The following is a 20,758-nucleotide window of genomic DNA, read 5'->3' on the forward strand; positions in this document are numbered from 1 at the left end:
CTCGCTAGACTTGTTAATATTTGCTTGTTAATATAACTCACGAATCTAATCAATTCTAAATCTAACCTAACCTAGATCAGTTTGCGACTTTTTTTCGTTAGTTATATGTTTAAAAAAGAGAAAGAGGAGTTTTAGAACTTTGGGCAATCATATTGTCGCAAACTCGTTAATATGACTTTTTCTATGATATGCACATCTAGAGGAGTAGAATATTAGACATGATTTTTTAAATTGTAACTATGTTTCATACTCTATGCAGTGTAGTAGTCCTGTTTTTATTTTGGATTCTCTGTAACTACATTGTGTGAATTTTTAATATGAAGTTAAATATTGGCGCTGCATATGTTATAATCGGTCGGACACATGTAATGTTTTATTTCTTAAATTTAGTTTTGATTTGCTATTTATAAAACTGTAAGAACTTTTGAATACTTTGTCACACATTATGATAGTATTTTTAATGTGGGTTTTGAAAGTTCATCTTTTGTTTAACGTTAGTCTGAGATATTTAACTTCATTTAACCAAGGAACGTTAGAGTGCCCGATTTTAAGTTCACTATTTGGAGTTTTATGTTGACCTTTGAACCTTGTGTAGAACAAACATTTCAACGACCATATTTTTGCACGACTTGTGAACCTTGACTGAGTTTTTCGTTTTTATTGATTTCAAGTCCTCAAATTCGTACGATTAAGTTGCCGTGTACAAAAGTTGTTAGTTGCTTTGATTTTTCTTCATTGTATTTCCACTCGTTGAAACATATAAATGAGTTATTCTTAATCCTTAAAAAAATGCCAAATAAAACAAAAAAATAGGACCATTACGTTTTGCCCCAACACTCCCCTAAAACCATCTGGTCTGCTTAACAATCTGTTGATGAATCTGGCTGGCAAAATTATTTCACCCAAAGTTCCTTAACTACGTTAGCACGGACGAAAACTGACTGGAAGCGAAGCAAAAAACTAAACTCGCTACCAAAAACAAACACTACACTGGTTTTGCGGATGAATAATTAGCGTCCGGCGGAAAGCGCTGGCAAAACCAGCAGTCTAGGTGGTGGCCGAAATAGGCCACATTTCCTGTTCCGCAAGTTTTTGATTCGACAAAGAACATTTTCCTTACGCGCGGTGTTTTTGTCTTGCCGTTTTTTTTCCCTTCCACCTTCCTCCTTCGGTTTGATACTTCCGAAAATCGTTACTGGTTTGCCGAAGCCTGTTTAGTATTCCGCGTGCGGAAAGTGTCGGAAAATCTAGGCCAACAAGCCTACGAGGCCCACGGACAAGCTGGGATTGTAATCATTGTTTTCCCCCCGGTGGAAGAAATCCCTTTCCAATTGGGAAAACGCAATTGGGGAACGCAAAAACCAAACTAAAATGTCCTTCCTGGTGGCCAGGACTAGGTTGTGTGAGAGGGGGAAGGGTTTTTCGGGAAGAGTTTTTCGCACTCGCAATCAAGTGAAATTATTTCGAAGAACATCGGCGAACTACTGTACTGAAGCAAACTTTTTGGCAGGGACCAGTTTGAGCTGAAGTTTGCCTCAAAACGAATCTTCTAATTGCAATAAACATTTAATAAAGTATTCCATCATGTTTTAAAAATCGTTGAAACCACGTAAAACTTAAAACAAGCGAATCAAGTTCGGAAGAATTTTTATTCGAACACGTATAAACTGGTCCACTTCTCATCTCGAAAACCACGTATCCTCCTGATCACCTTAAGGATGTTACTTGGCTACGCATATGAATTCATGTGTTGATTCATCCGTAAATTTACCCAACAGCCCATTGGGGTTTAAATAATCCTGTTCTTGAGCATCCTCAGTTCAAGTCCACATTTCCGTTCCCTATGGGAAACGCCCCCACTCACAAGCCTCGGGAAATTGCGTCCACCCGGAAGTGGTTGTAGAATGTGAAAATAAAAAGTTCCAAGAATTTTTACACGCATGCAATTTGCAATCGAAAAATATACGTGGTTACGAACGGTAACTCTAGAAAATCATAATTTACGACACTTGAAGTGGAAGCGGTGCGATAGCAATCAGCATGCCACTTCCGGCCCAAGAAAGGGTCCGAATGTATTTGATTTTGTTCGCTGACAAACTCACACATGTGATATGAAAGAAAAGAACAAAGAAGTATTTAAAATTTTAATTTTTAAGGATAAAAATTAATAAAACAAATAATATGCTGGATTGAAAACTACAAATATGACCACGTGATACAAAAGTAGGCAAATAAAGAATAAAGCAAACATTTTTTAAATTTTATTAATATCCTTTTTTGGCAGCCAATCAAATTTTACAATTGAAGGTTCCTCTTAGGCTTAAAAATACTAGTTCTACTTTTTCTTTCAGCTACTTTCTTTTCGTTCTACATCATTTTTTTCCGCTTCCATGTTTTCAATAAACACTTCCTTATTTCATGCGGAAGCGATCGACCTCTTCCTTGCCGTCGCCAGTAAAACACTTTCTACCCTGCATCTACCCTGTCCGGCTTCAGTCCATCATCAAACAAACCCCTCCTTTTCTTCCCCCTCCCCAAAAACGTCCCGTTGTTTAATGTTACCGAAACGGAATGGAAAACCAAATGTGGAAAACGGAATGCCCGTCCCTTCACAAGTGCATTTTCACCATAGTTTGCACGCAGCGTGGGGCCGGACGGAAAAGACGGATTCGGATGCATCATAATTCCTCGGCAAGGAATGGAAGTCCTTCCGCGGGATTTCCCTTTCTTGTGTTCCTTTTTTTTTGTTCCTTTTTTTTTGTTCCTTTCCCGGCATGGTACCGATTGATCGCTCGCGGAGATTATCGTTGCCGCTGCGAAAGGGCGTCGATTACGCGCCGTTAATGCTACCGAGGCGAACATGTTTGAACACTTGCGGGGATCGTACCAAACGCCAGAGGGAGGTAGTTTTATTTTATTTTATTTTATTTTACCGCTTTTTTCTGCTTCCCTCCTTAGCTCATCGATTGCTTTCTTTACATTATTTCTTTTCATTGCATTTCATTCCATATTTCCCACTTTTCCACCCCGGTCAACACGACTAAGGGTTTTTCGAGGCTGCGGGACAAATAAAAATAGAAATCAACACGCGGGGATAGGGGATGTTGTTGCGTTACAACGGACTCGATCTAGGGGATCGAGCAGGGTTTAGTCAAAAGCCAACGCAAACAAAGGCTGGTGCCGGTGCTAAATGTCGCTTATGGTCGCGGGCAATCCCTTATAATGCGTTCCCGTGCCGGCGCATTATGCTGCCGTTATGGACCGAATAATAGTGGAACATAATTCGGATGAAAACACAAAAAAACAGCAATAGATGAACGGAACAATGTAAGTACGCTGTCGAAAAATCTCTCTTTCATGCGGGATGTTTTTTCGCGAGGCTTATGAAATACAGGCTTGTTGGAACATGCGTACGCCAAACAAATCAACAAGAGAACAAAAAATGACCGAACGGTAGCCAAAAGTGCCGTCATCGATGTTTTCCACTAGGGGCTAATTGACGCAAGTGACTCCAGCTCACCAGCAGAATCTTACCGATCTCGATCGTGCTGCTCACGAGAGAAAACCTTTCCCTTTGCCTCAAATGATGCCCTTCTGGCACCAAGTGTTTGTTTTTGACATCCCCCGATCGAATGCGGCCTTAAAATTTCCACTTCGGATTGATTGCTGTCAGCTGCGCGCGCTTGAGTTTGATGTCGGTGTCGGTTCTGAGGTTCTGAGTTATGATCCGGTACATTGTCCTTTTCCGGGTCTTGCGCTTTGGCTGTCGAGAGCGTTAAGGCCTGCCCTGCTGCCGGCTGGAGGTTGGGTTGGGCCCCCGGAATGGCCCGCCATAAAAGTAGATAGTTTATTTGGTTAAAAGGATTTCTACTGGCTGTTAAATGAACGATAAGGGTTACCGTATGACGCATTATGCGTTCGGTAGTGGTTTGTTGTTTTTTACGTTCGACTCATTTTGTTCACTCTTTGGATTGATGGAAAGTCTGTTTCGGTTGGATAAATAAACAAAAGTCTTCAAAATTGTATCTGTCTCACGAGTCTGGGGTGAAACAATAAACGGTTTGTTTGTTTATCACACCCTTTTGACGTAATAAACAACCAGCTTCGAAAACTCTATTTTTATTGAGATACCTAACTACACGAAACATGCGTAAATGATACATTTGAAGATTTAAAACGATATTATAAATGTTATAGTAGAGATCTCCGAAGGAATCTCTTTTTAAACGGCGTGAATAAACATTCTGTAATAGATTGAAAGTGAAAGTTGTCATTAAATAAAATTGTATTGTGTTTATTATATTCTCATGGGAGAAGATTTTCTGTTTTGATAACGGTTTAAACAATTGATGCAAATAAACAATTTAAGAGCTTGATTTGTCTTATTCTTACTTTAATTTATGATTATTACAACATGTCTTGCAAATGAGTTCCTGCATAATTATGTAGCGCCTAAAGTTAGATAACTAGGTAAGTTAAGTTTCAATTCGTAATTATGCTTATAAATTCAAGGGTAGGTTTAAATTCTTAATTATGGTATGTTTTAGTGTTTGCATTAGTGTTAGCATTAGTATAGGTAGAAATAGGATTATTAAGATAAGGAAAAGGGATAAGAACGGTCACTACAAATAAGGCGTTCTGATATGGATCAGCCTCTTTTTCCACTCGCCAAGATGTGTAAAAAGTTGAAAATAAAGAAACAGGTTAAAGTAACTAAGTGTTATCTTACATTCCACTACTTGAAACATTTGTTATCTTAAGCTCACCAAATCAAGAATAATATAAAAAAGTAGTCTGTGAACAGCAGAAATAATATTATAAGAAAAATTATTCAAAACCTTGACAAAACAGCTCAAAATTTACTCAAAATTGATAAACAACATTTTCGCAATTGAGTCAACAATTGGGGAGATTTCGAAGAACCTACAAGAAAAGAGTTAACGTTTTTGCATTTGTTGATAAAACCAAAATCATGTTATCATATGTAATGTAAAACAACATAATGATACCAACAAATGCTACACAAACACATCTAAGCTAAACCAGAGCAATTTTCATATTTATAACAAATATTCATTAACATATCTCCGTGCCAAAACTATTCAAATCTATTTGCGCACGATGAAAACCAATTTTCACCGACGTCTATCCTTTTCGTGGCCTGGCGCTCCCGAATTCTCACAATGGAATACATTAATCTTCTTGCCGCCGCTTGCGGTAGGGGAAATAAATCATCGGCCAAAAACAATCACCGGGTTCTAGGGGCTGGAAATAAAATTAAACAGTGGTTGTAATCAAACACAAACCCCGAGTTGGTGGTGCAACTATTTATCATTACAACTTCGGCCGACTCTTTCTTGGACTGTGGGGTATTTTAGTAACATACGCAGTGTGTAATAGGATCCTGGTCGACCAATTTAAATGTACCGATAGTGTTGTCGTACCTATTCCTTTCCACACATATTTAATTTAAGCTTTCAGATGAAAAAGGAACACAATATTTTCTGAGATGTTTTTTGTTTCAAATTTATTTCACTTCACTGTATTTTAGTTGAACACTTTTTAAATTCGTAATAACGAGTTATATCAAAAGCACACATTCTGGATTAAATTAAAATAGCAGATAAGGGGTTCTTTTTCAGAGGAAGCTATTCATCTAAATAATCTGTAATGTGGCATCTCCAAATGAATTTGGGATAAGAGCACTATCCAAAAAAAAAAAGCCCGCCATCCGAATGCATCCACCCTAACCGTTCAAACATTCATCGCCCATTACGGGATGCATTTTTTCGTGTGCTTCTGCCCAAAACTCGTGCCGAAACGGCGAAGCACCTGCAAATGTTCGCATCCTCTAAACCACAAACCACGTCGGTCAGAGCCAATCGTCGGTGCGTTCGTCCTCCGGATAAGCCGCGCGTTGGCTTAATTGATCCTGAGCTGAAAACTAACGTAAAGAAAAAACGACCAAACATGAACGAAACACTTGGAACCGCAGAAGCGTACGGCTCGGCGCATAATTTTCCAATTTCATCGCGCTAATCAGTGATAATTATTGAATGCACTTTCCAGTAACGACGCTGCCGTTGCTGACGATGGCGATGAGGGCAGTTGGACGCGAGATAACGATCGGACCGCCATTCGCTTTTTAGTGTTTTGTTTTTTTTTGTTTCCCTCGTTTTTGGAGACCCTGGGTGTTTTTTTTTTGGACCGTAAGGTTCCGGGCCGGACGAAAGCGAATGCGAGAAAAACATTTCCATCCGTCCTGCCCGGTGGAAACCGTATTTAGATGCACTCGGTGGCAGTGAGTTTTGGGTCGCATATTGTGTGTCTCCCTATCCGCATTTAATTCGTTCCGGTGCATCACAGGACTCAACTCTACATCAACTGCAGCACTTTGCAACGCTCCAGGAAGCACTGCATCTAAAAATGAATATGTATTAAACGTTTTCGCACCACGATGTATGCTGATTGGTACGGTTTCCATTTGCTTGTTGTACATTTTAGGAAGGGCTGCCCTCGCGGGCTGAGGGTGGTTTGCGTTTAGGTGTTCGAAGGTAGGTTGCTTTGTGTCTGTGTCCGTGTCCGTTTGTTTGGTCAACTATACAGTGAGTTTGTTCCCTAACTTTTACCGCCCCATGTTCAAATCGTTCCATTGTTAGATGTTGTTTTTCTTTTGCTTTTAGCACATTTTCCAATAGTGTAAATGCCACCGGAGTGAAAACTCCACCGTGGCGGACGTCTGCTGTTGAGGTATGATTAATGGGGGTACGATTGGGAAACTAGCAACGCAAAGGACCGAACGTAGGGAACCGTCCGGAAGGACATACGGCTCACAGTGACGCGACGCTTCTCCCGCGGACGGATGTGAAATCGTTTGAAATCAAATTATGTCTTTGCCGCGCTTTTCCGGGTCGAGGGGGACGCCCCAGCGACGACGAATCCAGCTGCAAACCCGTCGGACCGTTTATTTAACCGAATAATTTATTTTATTCACCCGTGTGTCCGACGCGCGTTTGAACTTTTCATTGCCGGCATTTTTGTTTTTTTTCGTGCGGGAACACGTAAGGGTGGTTTTGGTTCCGGGAAATTTTTATCTCCACCCTGACACTCCAATCTGTCCGGGAGACTGACTCGTGCACTCGGATGACGTGGCAGACAGTTCGTGGAATCGTGTGGGGATGAATGCATTCGCATGGGGTAGGTGCACTAATCGTGGACATTAAAATAAAACTCATAAAGAAAAAACACACTGCCCGATGCAGTTTGGGAAAAGCAAATGGCAAAGCGAACGGAAAATCTCTCATTATTACCGCATTCATGAATTGAGCCGAATTGAATGAGATAGACAGAAGCGGATCAATCCGTTCGAGGACCTCAAGCAGTTGGATACTCGGGACCCTCCAGACATTTCCATTGCTCTAAGTGATTCCATGCCTATGATCAAAATTAGACTTATTTTTTAATAACAGCTTGCAATTTTTTATACATGTTTTTAGTACATAGTCTCCATGTTTTTCAATAGAAATCAATTCTGCACATCTTTCGGTTACTTTCCGTAACTTCGTTACATATCTTATAGTAAATGTTAATTCAGGCAAAATAATAATTATTATTTTTAATTTAATATTTAAAATAATTAAATAAATTTATCAACAATGTAATGTGACAGGTAACTTACATATCCTTTCGGACAATTTGCATGTTTTACTAAATCTGATATTGAAATTCCTTTCGTTCTGTTAATTATGGTCAGCAAATCCTAAACCAGCCAGACCTATTGAAAACTACTCATTTTGATATATTTCTGCGATAAATGTATTTTTTTAAAGTAAATACAAGTGTAGTTTACTGTTAACAGATGTTTTTTTTTGTGCAAATAGTTACCGTGTAATAAATCCATTTTTCAAGGCCAGGGTTAAATCGCTCTCAAATTTTTAAACCTTTTTATCAGTTTTTACAGTGATGAGGAAATTTAAAAGGGTAACAATTGATTTGATGGAAACGTGATTAATGAAAACATATTCTGTCAAGGCTTTTGGAGATAATTAACAATGATTAAGTAAATCAAAGTACATCTGTAATAACTTTGATCAAAATATGTATCCCACTGAGAAAATAAATAAATAAAATAAAAATATAAAAAAAAATAAAAAAATATAAATAAAATCGGTAGTTGGGGCCTCCTGCGGCCGCTCAGTCCGCTCGTAGGTAGATCCGTCTCTGGAGATGGAAATTAAATACAAAAAAGGATTGGTGCGTTGTGGTAAAACTTACACATTGTAAACATTGAACAAGAACCATTCAAATGTTAAAGAAGTAATGGTGGTTCGTTCTGCCGATGAAAAACGCAAACCGTCATTACATTTTCCGGCCGTCGAGTGAATGCCCTGATTTTCTTTTTGTAAACCCGGCGAACGTTACGGATTACATCATTAAAAAGTACAACAAAGATGGAGAAAAGGCAAATACAAAGATGGAGATATAATTAAAACGGTAGAAAATACTCATTCCACGATGTTTTCCACGAGGAAAAATCAGCGCACTATTCACCGCCTGGGAGTGAGTGAGCGAAGGTGATGGAACTGGTGGATCCTTTACAATCGCTTCGCCATCGTGGGACAGCTTTCCGTTGGTTTGTGTCAAGATGCTGAAGATGTCCTTGCGAACTGATACGATTCTACAAGCGGTCCCTGTCATGAGTTCCCTGTGAATGGAGGCGAAACGGGGCCACGTCATCGGTTGGTGTGCATAAATTCATCATTCATATCCCCCGATGAAACGTCGTGCAATTGTGCGGGCAAAGGGGTTCGAGGGTTTCGTGTAATTATCACCAACCCGGGAAGAAGGTGCGAAGGAGCGTAGAAATGCAACCAACGGTGGAGGAGGAGGAGGAGAATGGAACAGAGCTCGACCAGTGGGGTGGAATACATTATGCGCTCCCGGACGCAGGATCAGGAGGAACGAGCACACACACCACACGGTGGACGACGTTGGGCTTAATTAAACAAACACCAGGTTCGAAATGGCGCACCATTAGCCCTCGGTACATGTTCTCATCTGTGCGAAACCCATTGATCACACACAAAAAGCATATATTTTCATAATCCGTGTGCCCGGCCGAAGGTATAATTTCCGCCGTTCCGGGAAAACAGGCGGCGTTCGGTCCGGTGTGGAAATTGGACCAAATGGCCACGGTCGGCCTATTTGCATGCATACGATTAAGGGGTAATTGGCTCCTGGTCGATGAGTCCCCTTCCAGGAGTGGACCCATATTTTTACATTAGCCCACCGACGTAGCTGCACCCCTGGCGCGATCCTTGCAAACGATGACTCAATTCTTAGATGGCCGTGCTAAGGGTGATGATTGATTTCTTTCGCGTTTACAGCCACAGTATGAATATCGGTTTTTATCGGTACTTGGTTTGCACGAAGGACTTTCTTTGTGCCGCCATTAAATCAGGTGATTGTGGGTATTCTGCAATGAATAAAAACTACACCTACAATTTTTTATTATGCTGACACCGAGCAAACATTTTGCCCGACTTCTCAGATTTTGTTACGTGATTTTCTATACTAAAACAAAGTCGATACAACATTTTCTTTGGACTCCTATTATTAACGTAAATACATATGATTTTTGTGTCGACAAAGCTAAATTGTTAATTTAAGAACATTAAAACAACAATATATGCTCATTGTTCGAGACAGTTCGAACCCGTGATTACGGACTCGGTCTAGACGCACCGGCTATAGAAGCAAAGAACTAGGTACAAATAGTCGTTGAATGCAAAAAAACGGCATTTTTCTGTTACAAAGAAATATCGACAAACGGTTGTTCTGTTCTGCTTGTGAGCAACAAAAACTTTGGAGTTTAGATATACTAATGCATTGCACGTACAAACAATTGCAGTTCCGTGTTGTGTCTTTTGAAGCAGACTTACAAAAAGCTGTCCACACTTTTCAAACGAATAAGAGCCGACGGTTTTGATAACCTTTACAAGCTACCCTTCACGTAGGTAGATTAATGCGTGTCTGTAAGCGAACTAAGTGCACATGTGTTTTTTTCAACCCACGCTCTCATCTAATATAAAGTTTCAGCTACCATTAAGGCAACTATTGGGGCTGTTTGATGGCGAACCACAGTCGGTCTGTTTGCATCGCAGTTCTTAGAGCAACCTCTATTAGATTGAACTCCAACAGCAGCTACCAAAGATGGTTAACAGCCTAGTGAACTGCTTGTTGTGGCTGATCATCAGCTGCACAAGGTTTGGCCTCACTAATTCCCAGCGCTTTTCTTGTGTGTGCGATCCTCCAAACCATCTCTGCCCGTCAGCTCCATTACTGCAGGTATACTTGCAGCACGAAAAGTTCTGTACGCGGTTCTACAAGTGTACCGATGGACGCGCAGTCGAGTTCCAGTGTCCGTACGGGCTGTACTTTGACGTGCGAAATGCGACATGCAGCAACGACTTTACTTTGTGCTACCGAGCGGATCCTTGCCTGCAGTTTGTCAGCGACTGCCGATGCTGCGTGAAACAGTTTGACAACACAGGATTGGCTCCGCAAAACTTCTACGTGTGCTACAACGATGGCTACGCTTTGGCGCAAACATGTCCGTTGGCGTTCGATCCCTGTACGAATACAACGATTCAGTTGGAGTTTATCAATCAAAAGTGTGAGGTGCCACCTGGTAAGTGGTTTGACATACAGTGTGTGATTCGTGATTTTATGTGTGTTTGATGATGAACAGGATGGACAAACAAAAACTTGTGTCATTCTGTGATACATTTAGAAATTGTTCACATAGTCTCATAACCTTCTACTAATTCATCAAAGATGATGGACTATTATCTTCTGCTCAATGCATTTTCTTTGACGAAAATTGATAAATTGAACGGTTTTACATCCCACTTAAATTTCCCATAATATGTTGGAAGAGTTTCTTGATGACCGGCGTCCTGCGCCACGCAGACACACTAATAAAACACACTTATCATAGAAATTAATCTAATAAAATAAGCATTGATCCATTTTTATTTTGTTATTAGCAACAGGCACCTTAGAAAATTCGAGGAAATCATCTGAATCGTCAAGCTCAACGGAGGAAGCAGCATCACAAAGCTCTGAAGAATCGTCGAGCATGCGGTCATCCGAAGGCTCAGAAGAGTCATCGAGCCTACGATCATCAGCATCCTCAGAAGAGTCATCAAGCATGCAGTCATCCGAAAGCTCAGCAGAGGCATCGAGCCTACGGTCATCAGCATCCTCAGAAGAGTCATCAAGCATGGAATCACCAGAAGGTTCGGAAGAGTCATCGAGCATGGAATCACCAGAAGGTTCAGGAGAGCCATCGAGCATGGAATCACCAGAAGGTTCAGGAGAGTCATCGAGTATGGAATCACCAGAAGGTTCGGGTGAGCCATCAAGCATGGAATCACCAGAAGGTTCGGAAGAGCCATCGGGCATGGAATCACCAGAAGGTTCAGAAGAGCAATCGAGCATGGAATCACCAGAAGGTTCAGGAGAGTCATCGGGTATGGGATCATCAGAAGGCTCAGAAGAGCTATCTAGCATGGAATCACCAGAAGGTTCAGGAGAGTCATCGGGCATGGAATCACCAGAAGGTTCAGTAGAGTCATCGGGCATGGAATCACCAGAAGGTTCAGGAGAGTCATCGGACATGGAATCACCAGAAGGTTCAGAAGAGCAATCTAGCATGGAATCACCAGAAGGTTCAGGAGAGTCATCGGGCATGGATTCACCAGAAGGTTCGGAAGAGTCATCGGGCATGGAATCACCAGAAGGTTCGGAAGAGTCATCGGGCATGGAATCACCAGAAGGTTCAGGAGAGTCATCGGGCATGGAATCACCAGAAGAATCAGAAGAGCTATCTAGCATGGAATCACCAGAAGGTTCAGGAGAGTCATCGGGCATGGAATCACCAGAAGGTTCGGAAGAGCAATCGAGCATGGAATCACCAGAAGGTTCAGGAGAGTCATCGGGCATGGAATCACCAGAAGGTTCAGAAGAGTCATCGGACATGGAATCACCAGAAGGTTCAGAAGAGACATCGGACATGGAATCACCAGAAGGTTCAGGAGAGTCATCGGGCATGGAATCACCAGAAGGTTCAGAAGAGACATCAAGCATGGAATCACCAGAAGGTTCAAGAGAGTCATCGGGCATGGAATCACCAGAAGGTTCAGAAGAGACATCGGACATGGAATCACCAGAAGGTTCAGGAGAGTCATCGGGCATGGAATCACCAGAAGGTTCAGAAGAGCAATCGAGCATGGAATCATCAGAAGGTTCAGGAGAGTCATCGGGCATGGAATCACCAGAAGGTTCAGAAGAGCTATCTAGCATGGAATCACCAGAAGGTTCAGGAGAGTCATCGGGCATGGAATCACCAGAAGGTTCAGGAGAGTCATCGGGCATGGAATCACCAGAAGGTTCAGGAGAGTCATCGGACATGGAATCACCAGAAGGTTCAGGAGAGCTATCTAGCATGGAATCAGCAGAAGGTTCGGAAGAGTCATCGGGCATGGAATCACCAGAAGGTTCGGAAGAGTCATCGGGCATGGAATCACCAGAAGGTTCAGAAGAGTCATCGGACATGGAATCACCAGAAGGTTCAGAAGAGCCATCGGGCATGGAATCACCAGAAGGTTCAGAAGAGACATCAAGCATGGAATCACCAGAAGGTTCAAGAGAGTCATCGGGCATGGAATCACCAGAAGGTTCAGAAGAGACATCGGGCATGGACTCACCAGAAGGTTCAGGAGAGTCATCGGGCATGGAAACACCAGAAGGTTCAGAAGAGACATCGGACATGGATTCACCAGAAGGTTCAGAAGAGCAATCGGGCATGGAATCACCAGAAGGTTCAGAAGAGCCATCGGGCATGGAATCACCAGAAGGTTCAGAAGAGTCATCGGACATGGAATCACCAGAAGGTTCAGGAGAGTCATCGGGCATGGAATCACCAGAAGGTTCAGAAGAGACATCAAGCATGGAATCACCAGAAGGTTCAGAAGAGTCATCGGGCATGGAATCACCAGAAGGTTCGGAAGAGCAATCGAGCATGGAATCACCAGAAGGTTCAGGAGAGTCATCGGGTATGGGATCATCAGAAGGCTCAGAAGAGCTATCTAGCATGGAATCACCAGAAGGTTCAGGAGAGTCATCGGGCATGGAATCACCAGAAGGTTCAGGAGAGTCATCGGGCATGGAATCACCAGAAGGTTCAGGAGAGTCATCGGACATGGAATCACCAGAAGGTTCAGGAGAGTCATCGGGCATGGAATCACCAGAAGGTTCAGAAGAGTCATCGGGCATGGAATCACCAGAAGGTTCGGAAGAGCAATCGAGCATGGAATCACCAGAAGGTTCAGGAGAGTCATCGGGCATGGAATCACCAGAAGGTTCAGAAGAGACATCGGACATGGATTCACCAGAAGGTTCAGAAGAGCAATCGGACATGGAATCACCAGAAGGTTCAGAAGAGCCATCGGGCATGGAATCACCAGAAGGTTCAGAAGAGCAATCGAGCATGGAATCACCAGAAGGTTCAGGAGAGTCATCGGGTATGGGATCATCAGAAGGCTCAGAAGAGCTATCTAGCATGGAATCACCAGAAGGTTCAGGAGAGTCATCGGGCATGGAATCACCAGAAGGTTCAGAAGAGCAATCAAGCATGGAATCACCAGAAGGTTCAGGAGAGTCATCGGGCATGGAATCACCAGAAGGTTCAGGAGAGTCATCGGACATGGAATCACCAGAAGGTTCAGGAGAGTCATCGGGCATGGAATCACCAGAAGGTTCAGAAGAGTCATCGGGCATGGAATCACCAGAAGGTTCGGAAGAGCAATCGAGCATGGAATCACCAGAAGGTTCAGGAGAGTCATCGGACATGGAATCACCAGAAGGTTCAGGAGAGTCATCGGACATGGAATCACCAGAAGGTTCAGAAGAGACATCGGACATGGAATCACCAGAAGGTTCAGGAGAGTCATCGGGCATGGAATCACCAGAAGGTTCAGAAGAGACATCAAGCATGGAATCACCAGAAGGTTCAAGAGAGTCATCGGGCATGGAATCACCAGAAGGTTCAGAAGAGACATCGGACATGGAATCACCAGAAGGTTCAGGAGAGTCATCGGGCATGGAATCACCAGAAGGTTCAGAAGAGTCATCGGACATGGATTCACCAGAAGGTTCAGAAGAGCAATCGGGCATGGAATCACCAGAAGGTTCAGAAGAGCCATCGGGCATGGAATCACCAGAAGGTTCAGAAGAGTCATCGGACATGGAATCACCAGAAGGTTCAGGAGAGTCATCGGGCATGGAATCACCAGAAGGTTCGGAAGAGTCATCGGGCATGGAATCACCAGAAGGTTCAGGAGAGCCATCTAGCATGGAATCACCAGAAGGTTCAGGAGAGTCATCGGACATGGAATCACCAGAAGGTTCAGGAGAGTCATCGGGCATGGAATCGCCAGAAGGTTCAGAAGAGTCATCGGACATGGAATCACCAGAAGGTTCAGAAGAGCCATCGGGCATGGAATCACCAGAAGGTTCAGAAGAGACATCAAGCATGGAATCACCAGAAGGTTCAAGAGAGTCATCGGGCATGGAATCACCAGAAGGTTCAGAAGAGACATCGGGCATGGAATCACCAGAAGGTTCAGGAGAGTCATCGGGCATGGAATCACCAGAAGGTTCAGAAGAGCAATCGAGCATGGAATCACCAGAAGGTTCAGGTGAGCCATCAAGCATGGAATCACCAGAAGGTTCAGAAGAGCCATCGGGCATGGAATCACCAGAAGGTTCAGGAGAGACATCAAGCATGGAATCACCAGAAGGTTCAGGTGAGCCATCAAGCATGGAATCACCAGAAGGTTCAGAAGAGCCATCGGGCATGGAATCACCAGAAGGTTCAGGAGATACATCAAGCATGAAATCACCAGAAGGTTCAGGTGAGCCATCAAGCATGGAATCACCAGAAGGTTCAGAAGAGTCATCGGACATGGAATCACCAGAAGGTTCAGAAGAGACATCGGACATGAAATCGCCAGAAGTTTCAGAAGAGTCATCGGACATGGAATCACCAGAAGGTTCAGAAGAGTCATCGGGCATGGAATCACCAGAAGGTTCAGGAGAGCCATCTAGCATGGAATCACCAGAAGGTTCAGGAGAGTCATCGGACATGGAATCACCAGAAGGTTCAGGAGAGTCATCGGGCATGGAATCGCCAGAAGGTTCAGAAGAGTCATCGGACATGGAATCACCAGAAGGTTCAGAAGAGCCATCGGGCATGGAATCACCAGAAGGTTCAGAAGAGACATCAAGCATGGAATCACCAGAAGGTTCAAGAGAGTCATCGGGCATGGAATCACCAGAAGGTTCAGAAGAGACATCGGGCATGGAATCACCAGAAGGTTCAGGAGAGTCATCGGGCATGGAATCACCAGAAGGTTCAGAAGAGCAATCGAGCATGGAATCACCAGAAGGTTCAGGTGAGCCATCAAGCATGGAATCACCAGAAGGTTCAGAAGAGCCATCGGGCATGGAATCACCAGAAGGTTCAGGAGAGACATCAAGCATGGAATCACCAGAAGGTTCAGGTGAGCCATCAAGCATGGAATCACCAGAAGGTTCAGAAGAGCCATCGGGCATGGAATCACCAGAAGGTTCAGGAGAGACATCAAGCATGGAATCACCAGAAGGTTCAGGTGAGCCATCGAGCATGGAATCACCAGAAGGTTCAGAAGAGTCATCGGACATGGAATCACCAGAAGGTTCAGAAGAGACATCGGACATGGAATCACCAGAAGGTTCAGGTGAGCCATCAAGCATGGAATCACCAGAAGGTTCAGAAGAGCCATCGGGCATGGAATCACCAGAAGGTTCAGAAGAGTCATCGGACATGGAATCACCAGAAGGTTCAGAAGAGTCATCGGACATGGAATCACCAGAAGGTTCAGGAGAGTCATCGGGCATGGAATCACCAGAAGGTTCAGGTGAGCCATCGGGCATGGAATCACCAGAAGGTTCAGGAGAGTCATCGGACATGGAATCACCAGAAGGTTCAGGAGAGTCATCGGGCATGGAATCACCAGAAGGTTCAGAAGAGTCATCGGACATGGAATCACCAGAAGGTTCAGAAGAGCCATCTTCTGGTAGGTAGCATCATAATTTTTGACATAATTTCTATTGTGCGGATGATAGAAAGATAAACGCAGAAAGGAGGCATAAAATCGTTTGTTATTTCATACTTGAAAAATTAGCTTTCTCATAATTATGTTTGGTGTAAATTGATTGAACCGATTTTGTATGATTGAAAATATTTGTTACGTAGGAGAAGATAGAAGAAGTCTGAGATGAGATTGAGCACTGAAACTGTGACCATTCGATTTTGTGACCCCAAATACTATATGATACCTATTTGCACATACTAAACATAAGGCAATTTATGACGAAGATGTGGTTGCTCAAAAACTGTCCATTTGTTTTCTTAACCCCCCCACAGACTGCAGACTTAAATGTAATTAAACATGTTTGACATTCGTTTGAGAAAAATGTTGCTAAACATTATCCATCCAACTTATCAATATTGGAATCATTAATGAAAGAAGAATTGGAAAAAATTGAACAAAAAATTTGTCTGAAGTAAGTTGAAAGTGTACCCAAAAGATTAGAAGCAGTAATAACTGCCAATGGTAATGTTAACATAGATTAAAACAGTGGTTTCTGTGTGATGTGTAAGGTGTCCGACTTTTAGTGTCTGGCTCGAAAACAAATTTTTTTTCGTTCGTGTCACATTATTTCCGCAATTGGAGGTTTTTTGTTACTTTTTTTTTGCATATTCGCAAAGAACAAAGGTTGGAGATGTCCCCTGTGCAGTTTCGTGTCGCTAGCTGCTTCGAAGAAGAAGATAACTTGACTCAAAGTGAAAAGATTGTTCAATGTTCAAGTGTCCGACTTTGAATGCCTTGTACTGTAGGTAGACTCGCAATTGTTTCAATCTTCTTCTCTTCTTTCTTAATCTGTCAGTCTTAAACGTCAAAACGAGGGGCTTTGCTAGTGCTGTCAAGAGTTTCCTACCAGTTTCCTACGAGTTTCCCGTCTATTGCGGGAACCGAGTTTGTCAGTTTGCCAGAGAAGAGTGCGCTATGTGGAGATGAACAGTTTAACTCGTTTTTTTAAGGTAGATTTATTTAGTACTAACTAAAGATTGCAGAACTAAATAGACGATTCACGGTTTCTCAAACTATTCCTTCACTTAACATCCCGACGAAATTCGTCGTCGTGTATCGTGTCGTTCTGGTTCTAATAAACCACATTATATGGTTTACTTACGTAGGTATTACTTTTTTTGAAGGTGCCCAACCATCTCATTTTCTCATGAGACGCCACTAAATTATTAACGTACTTATGGTTTAGCGTTTGTCGTTGACAAAGTTAAATTGTTAATTTATTTCAGAACTGATTTGATTAGTTTCGGCACAAATAACAGTTTTGACAAGAGGCAAAGAACTAGGTTTAGAGATAGAAAAAGGTACAAATAGGCGGTGAGTGCAGCAAAACGATATTTTTCTGCAAACAAATATCGGCACACGGTTGTTCTGTTCTGTTGAATTTACTAACGCATTGCACGAGCAACCAATCGCAGTTCCATGTTGTGTCTTTTCAAGTAGACTTAAGAAAAACTATCTACATTCTTCAAGTGAATAAGAGCCGACGGTTTTGATAACTTTTACAAGCAACCCTTCACGTAGTAAGATTAATGCGTGACTATAAGCTGACTAACTACACATGTGTTTTATTCAACCCACGCTCACATAAAATCTGAAGTTCAGTTACCCTTGAGGCAACTATTGAGGAAGTTTGATGGTGAAGCACAGTCAGTCTGTTGAATTATACCGCAGTTCTTAGAGTAACCTGTATTAGATTGAACTCCAACAGCACCTACCGAAGATGGTTGACAGCCTAGTGAACTGCTTGTTGTGGCTCATCATCGGCTGCACAAGGTTTGGTCTCACTTATTCCCAGCGCTCTTCTTGTGTGTGCAGCCCTCCAGACCATCTCTGTCCGTCAGCTCCATTACTGCAGGTTTACTTGCAGCACGAACAGTTCTGTACGCGATACTACAAGTGTGCTGATGGACGCGCAATTGAGTTACAGTGTCCTTACGGGCTGTTCTTTGACGTGGATCTTTCGATGTGCACCTGCAACTTTACTTCGTGCTATCGTGTGAATCCTTGCCTGCAGTTTGTCGACGCCTGTCGATGCTGCGTGAAACAGTTTGACAACACAGGATTGGCTCCGCAAAACTTCTACGTGTGCTACAACGATGGCTACGCTTTGGCGCAGACATGTCCGTTGGCGTTCGATCCCTGTACGAACACAACGATTCAGTTGGAATTTATCAATCAAAAGTGTGAGGTGCCACCTGGTAAGTGGTTTGACATACAGTGTGTGATTCGTGATTTTATGTGTGTTTGATGATGAACAGGATGTAGTAACACTTGTTTCATGCTGTGATACATTTATTAATTCATCAAATCTGATGGGCTGTGATCTTCTAACCATTGCATTCTCTTTGACGAAAATTGATAAATTAAACGGTTTTACATCCCATTTCAATTTCCCATGATATGTTGGAGGAGTTGCATGATGGCTGGCGTCCTGCGCCAAGCAGACACACGAATAAAACACACTTATCATAGAAATTAATCTAATGGAATAAGCATTGATCCATTTTTCTTTTGTTATTAGCAACAGGCACCTTAGAAAATTCGAGGAAATCATCTGAATCGTCAAGCTCAACGGAGGAAGCAGCATCACAAAGCTCTGAAGAATCGTCGAGCATGCGGTCATCCGAAGGCTCAGCAGAGTCATCGAGCCTACGATCATCAGCATCCTCAGAAGAGTCATCAAGCATGCACTCATCCGAAAGCTCAGCAGAGGCATCGAGCCTACGGTCATCAGCATCCTCAGAAGAGTCATCAAGCATGGAATCACCAGAAGGTTCGGAAGAGTCATCGAGCATGGAATCACCAGACGGTTCAGGAGAGTCATCGGGCATGGAATCACCAGAAGGTTCAGGAGAGCCATCTAGCATGGAATCTCCAGAAGGTTCGGGTGAGCCATCAAGCATGGAATCACCAGAAGGTTCGGAAGAGTCATCGGGCATGGAATCACCAGAAGGTTCAGAAGAGTCATCGGACATGGAATCACCAGAAGGTTCAGTAGAGTCATCGGGCATGGGATCACCAGAAGGTTCAGAAGAGTCATCGAGCATAGAATCACCAGAAGGTTCAGAAGAGCCATCGGGCATAAAATCACCAGAAGCTTCAGAAGAGCCATCTATCATAGAATCACCAGAAGGTTCAGAAGAGTCATCGAGCATAGAATCAACAGAAGGTTTAGAAGAGCCATCGAGCATAGAATCACCAGAAGGCTCAGAAGAGTCATCGAGCATGGAATCACCAGAAGGTTCAGAAGAGCCATCGGGCATAGAATCACCAGAAGGTTCAGAAGAGTCATCGCGCATGGGATCACCAGAAGCTTCAGAAGAGCCATCTATCATAGAATCACCAGAAGGTTCAGAAGAGCCATCTATCATAGAATCACCAGAAGGTTCAGAAGAGTCATCGCGCATGGGATCACCAGAAGCTTCAGAAGAGTCATCGGACATAAGATCATCAGAAGACTCAGGAGAAGCATCTGACAAAGGGTCATCAGAAAGCTCAGGAAAACCATCATGTCAGATGGAGATTCAGAAGGCTCAGGAGAAGCTTAGGGCTCAGGAGGAAATTTTGGATGCTTTGCAGAAACAAATAACTCAGGAAGATAATCTTGCCACTCACAAGATGGAGGAAAGCGGAAAAGATATTCAGAAGGCCAAAGAGAAAATTCAAGAGTTACATGATATTCAGAATGCTCGGGATATTCAGTGGGACCTGATGGCAACTCGGAGGGCTGAAGAGATACGAATGGCCCTGCAAAAGATAAAGGATGCACAGGAAAATCAGAAAGCCAATGAGGATATTTTAAGCACTCTAGAGACTAAAAGAGTAGAAGATGAAGAGCAGAGGGATAGGGAGTTTAAAAACCTTCTGGAAGATATTCAAAGAGCTCAAGAGATTATTAAGAATGCTCAAAAGCTTGAGAGAGATCAGAATGTTCAAAGGGCTAACGAGGAGTTACAGAAAGCTCAGGAGAGTCAGAGAGTTCAAGAGGCGATTCAGAGAGCACTGGTGAACCAGAGAAATATAGCACTGGATCAAAAGATTCAGGATGAGAGTCAAACAGCTAGCGACATTAATAAAATTGAGATAGTAATTGCAAGGGCTAATGACAGGATTACAGCGATTCAAAACATTCAGGAGTCTAAAAAACTTCAGACAAAACAAGAGATAGACAATGCTATGGCAAATATCGCACAAACTCAAGTGATTCTGATAGCCCAGGACCGCGAACTGAAAGCATTAGAGATTCAGAAAGCTGATGCAGAGATTCAAAGGTCCAATCAGATTCTGAAAGTTCAGGAGGAGATTCAAAAGATTAATAACGAAATTAAGAGTGCGCAAGAGGTCCTGAAGAATGGAAATTCACAAGCGAAGAAGAAGGCTTCGGAGACCATTCAGCAAGCTCTCAAGAATCTTGAAACTCAGGAGCAGAGTCTAAGGATTCTAATTAACCAAAGAAATCAGGAACAGGTTCAGTTTGACCAGGAAATTAAAAAAGCAAA

At 42.8% G+C, this 20,758-nt stretch overlaps 1 protein-coding gene across 1 annotated transcript; it reads left to right on the forward strand.

Moving 5' to 3' along the window:
• Positions 1-10,212: 10,212 nt before the first annotated feature.
• LOC131266081 (uncharacterized) lies at positions 10,213-10,815 on the forward strand. The gene is made up of 2 exons (XM_058268438.1): positions 10,213-10,690; positions 10,808-10,815. The coding sequence occupies exons 1-2, from the start codon at positions 10,213-10,215 to the stop codon at positions 10,813-10,815; spliced, it is 486 nt and encodes a 161-aa protein (XP_058124421.1).
• The last annotated feature ends 9,943 nt before the right edge of the window (positions 10,816-20,758 follow it).

Source organism: Anopheles coustani, chromosome 3, assembly GCF_943734705.1.
Source record: "Anopheles coustani chromosome 3, idAnoCousDA_361_x.2, whole genome shotgun sequence".
In the NCBI taxonomy this organism is placed as follows: Eukaryota; Metazoa; Arthropoda; class Insecta; order Diptera; family Culicidae; genus Anopheles; species Anopheles coustani.

Excerpts from the sequence above, each read along its gene's own strand:
- LOC131266081 (XM_058268438.1), top strand. The coding sequence starts at position 10,213 with ATGGTTAACAGCCTAGTGAACTGCTTGTTGTGGCTGATCATCAGCTGC.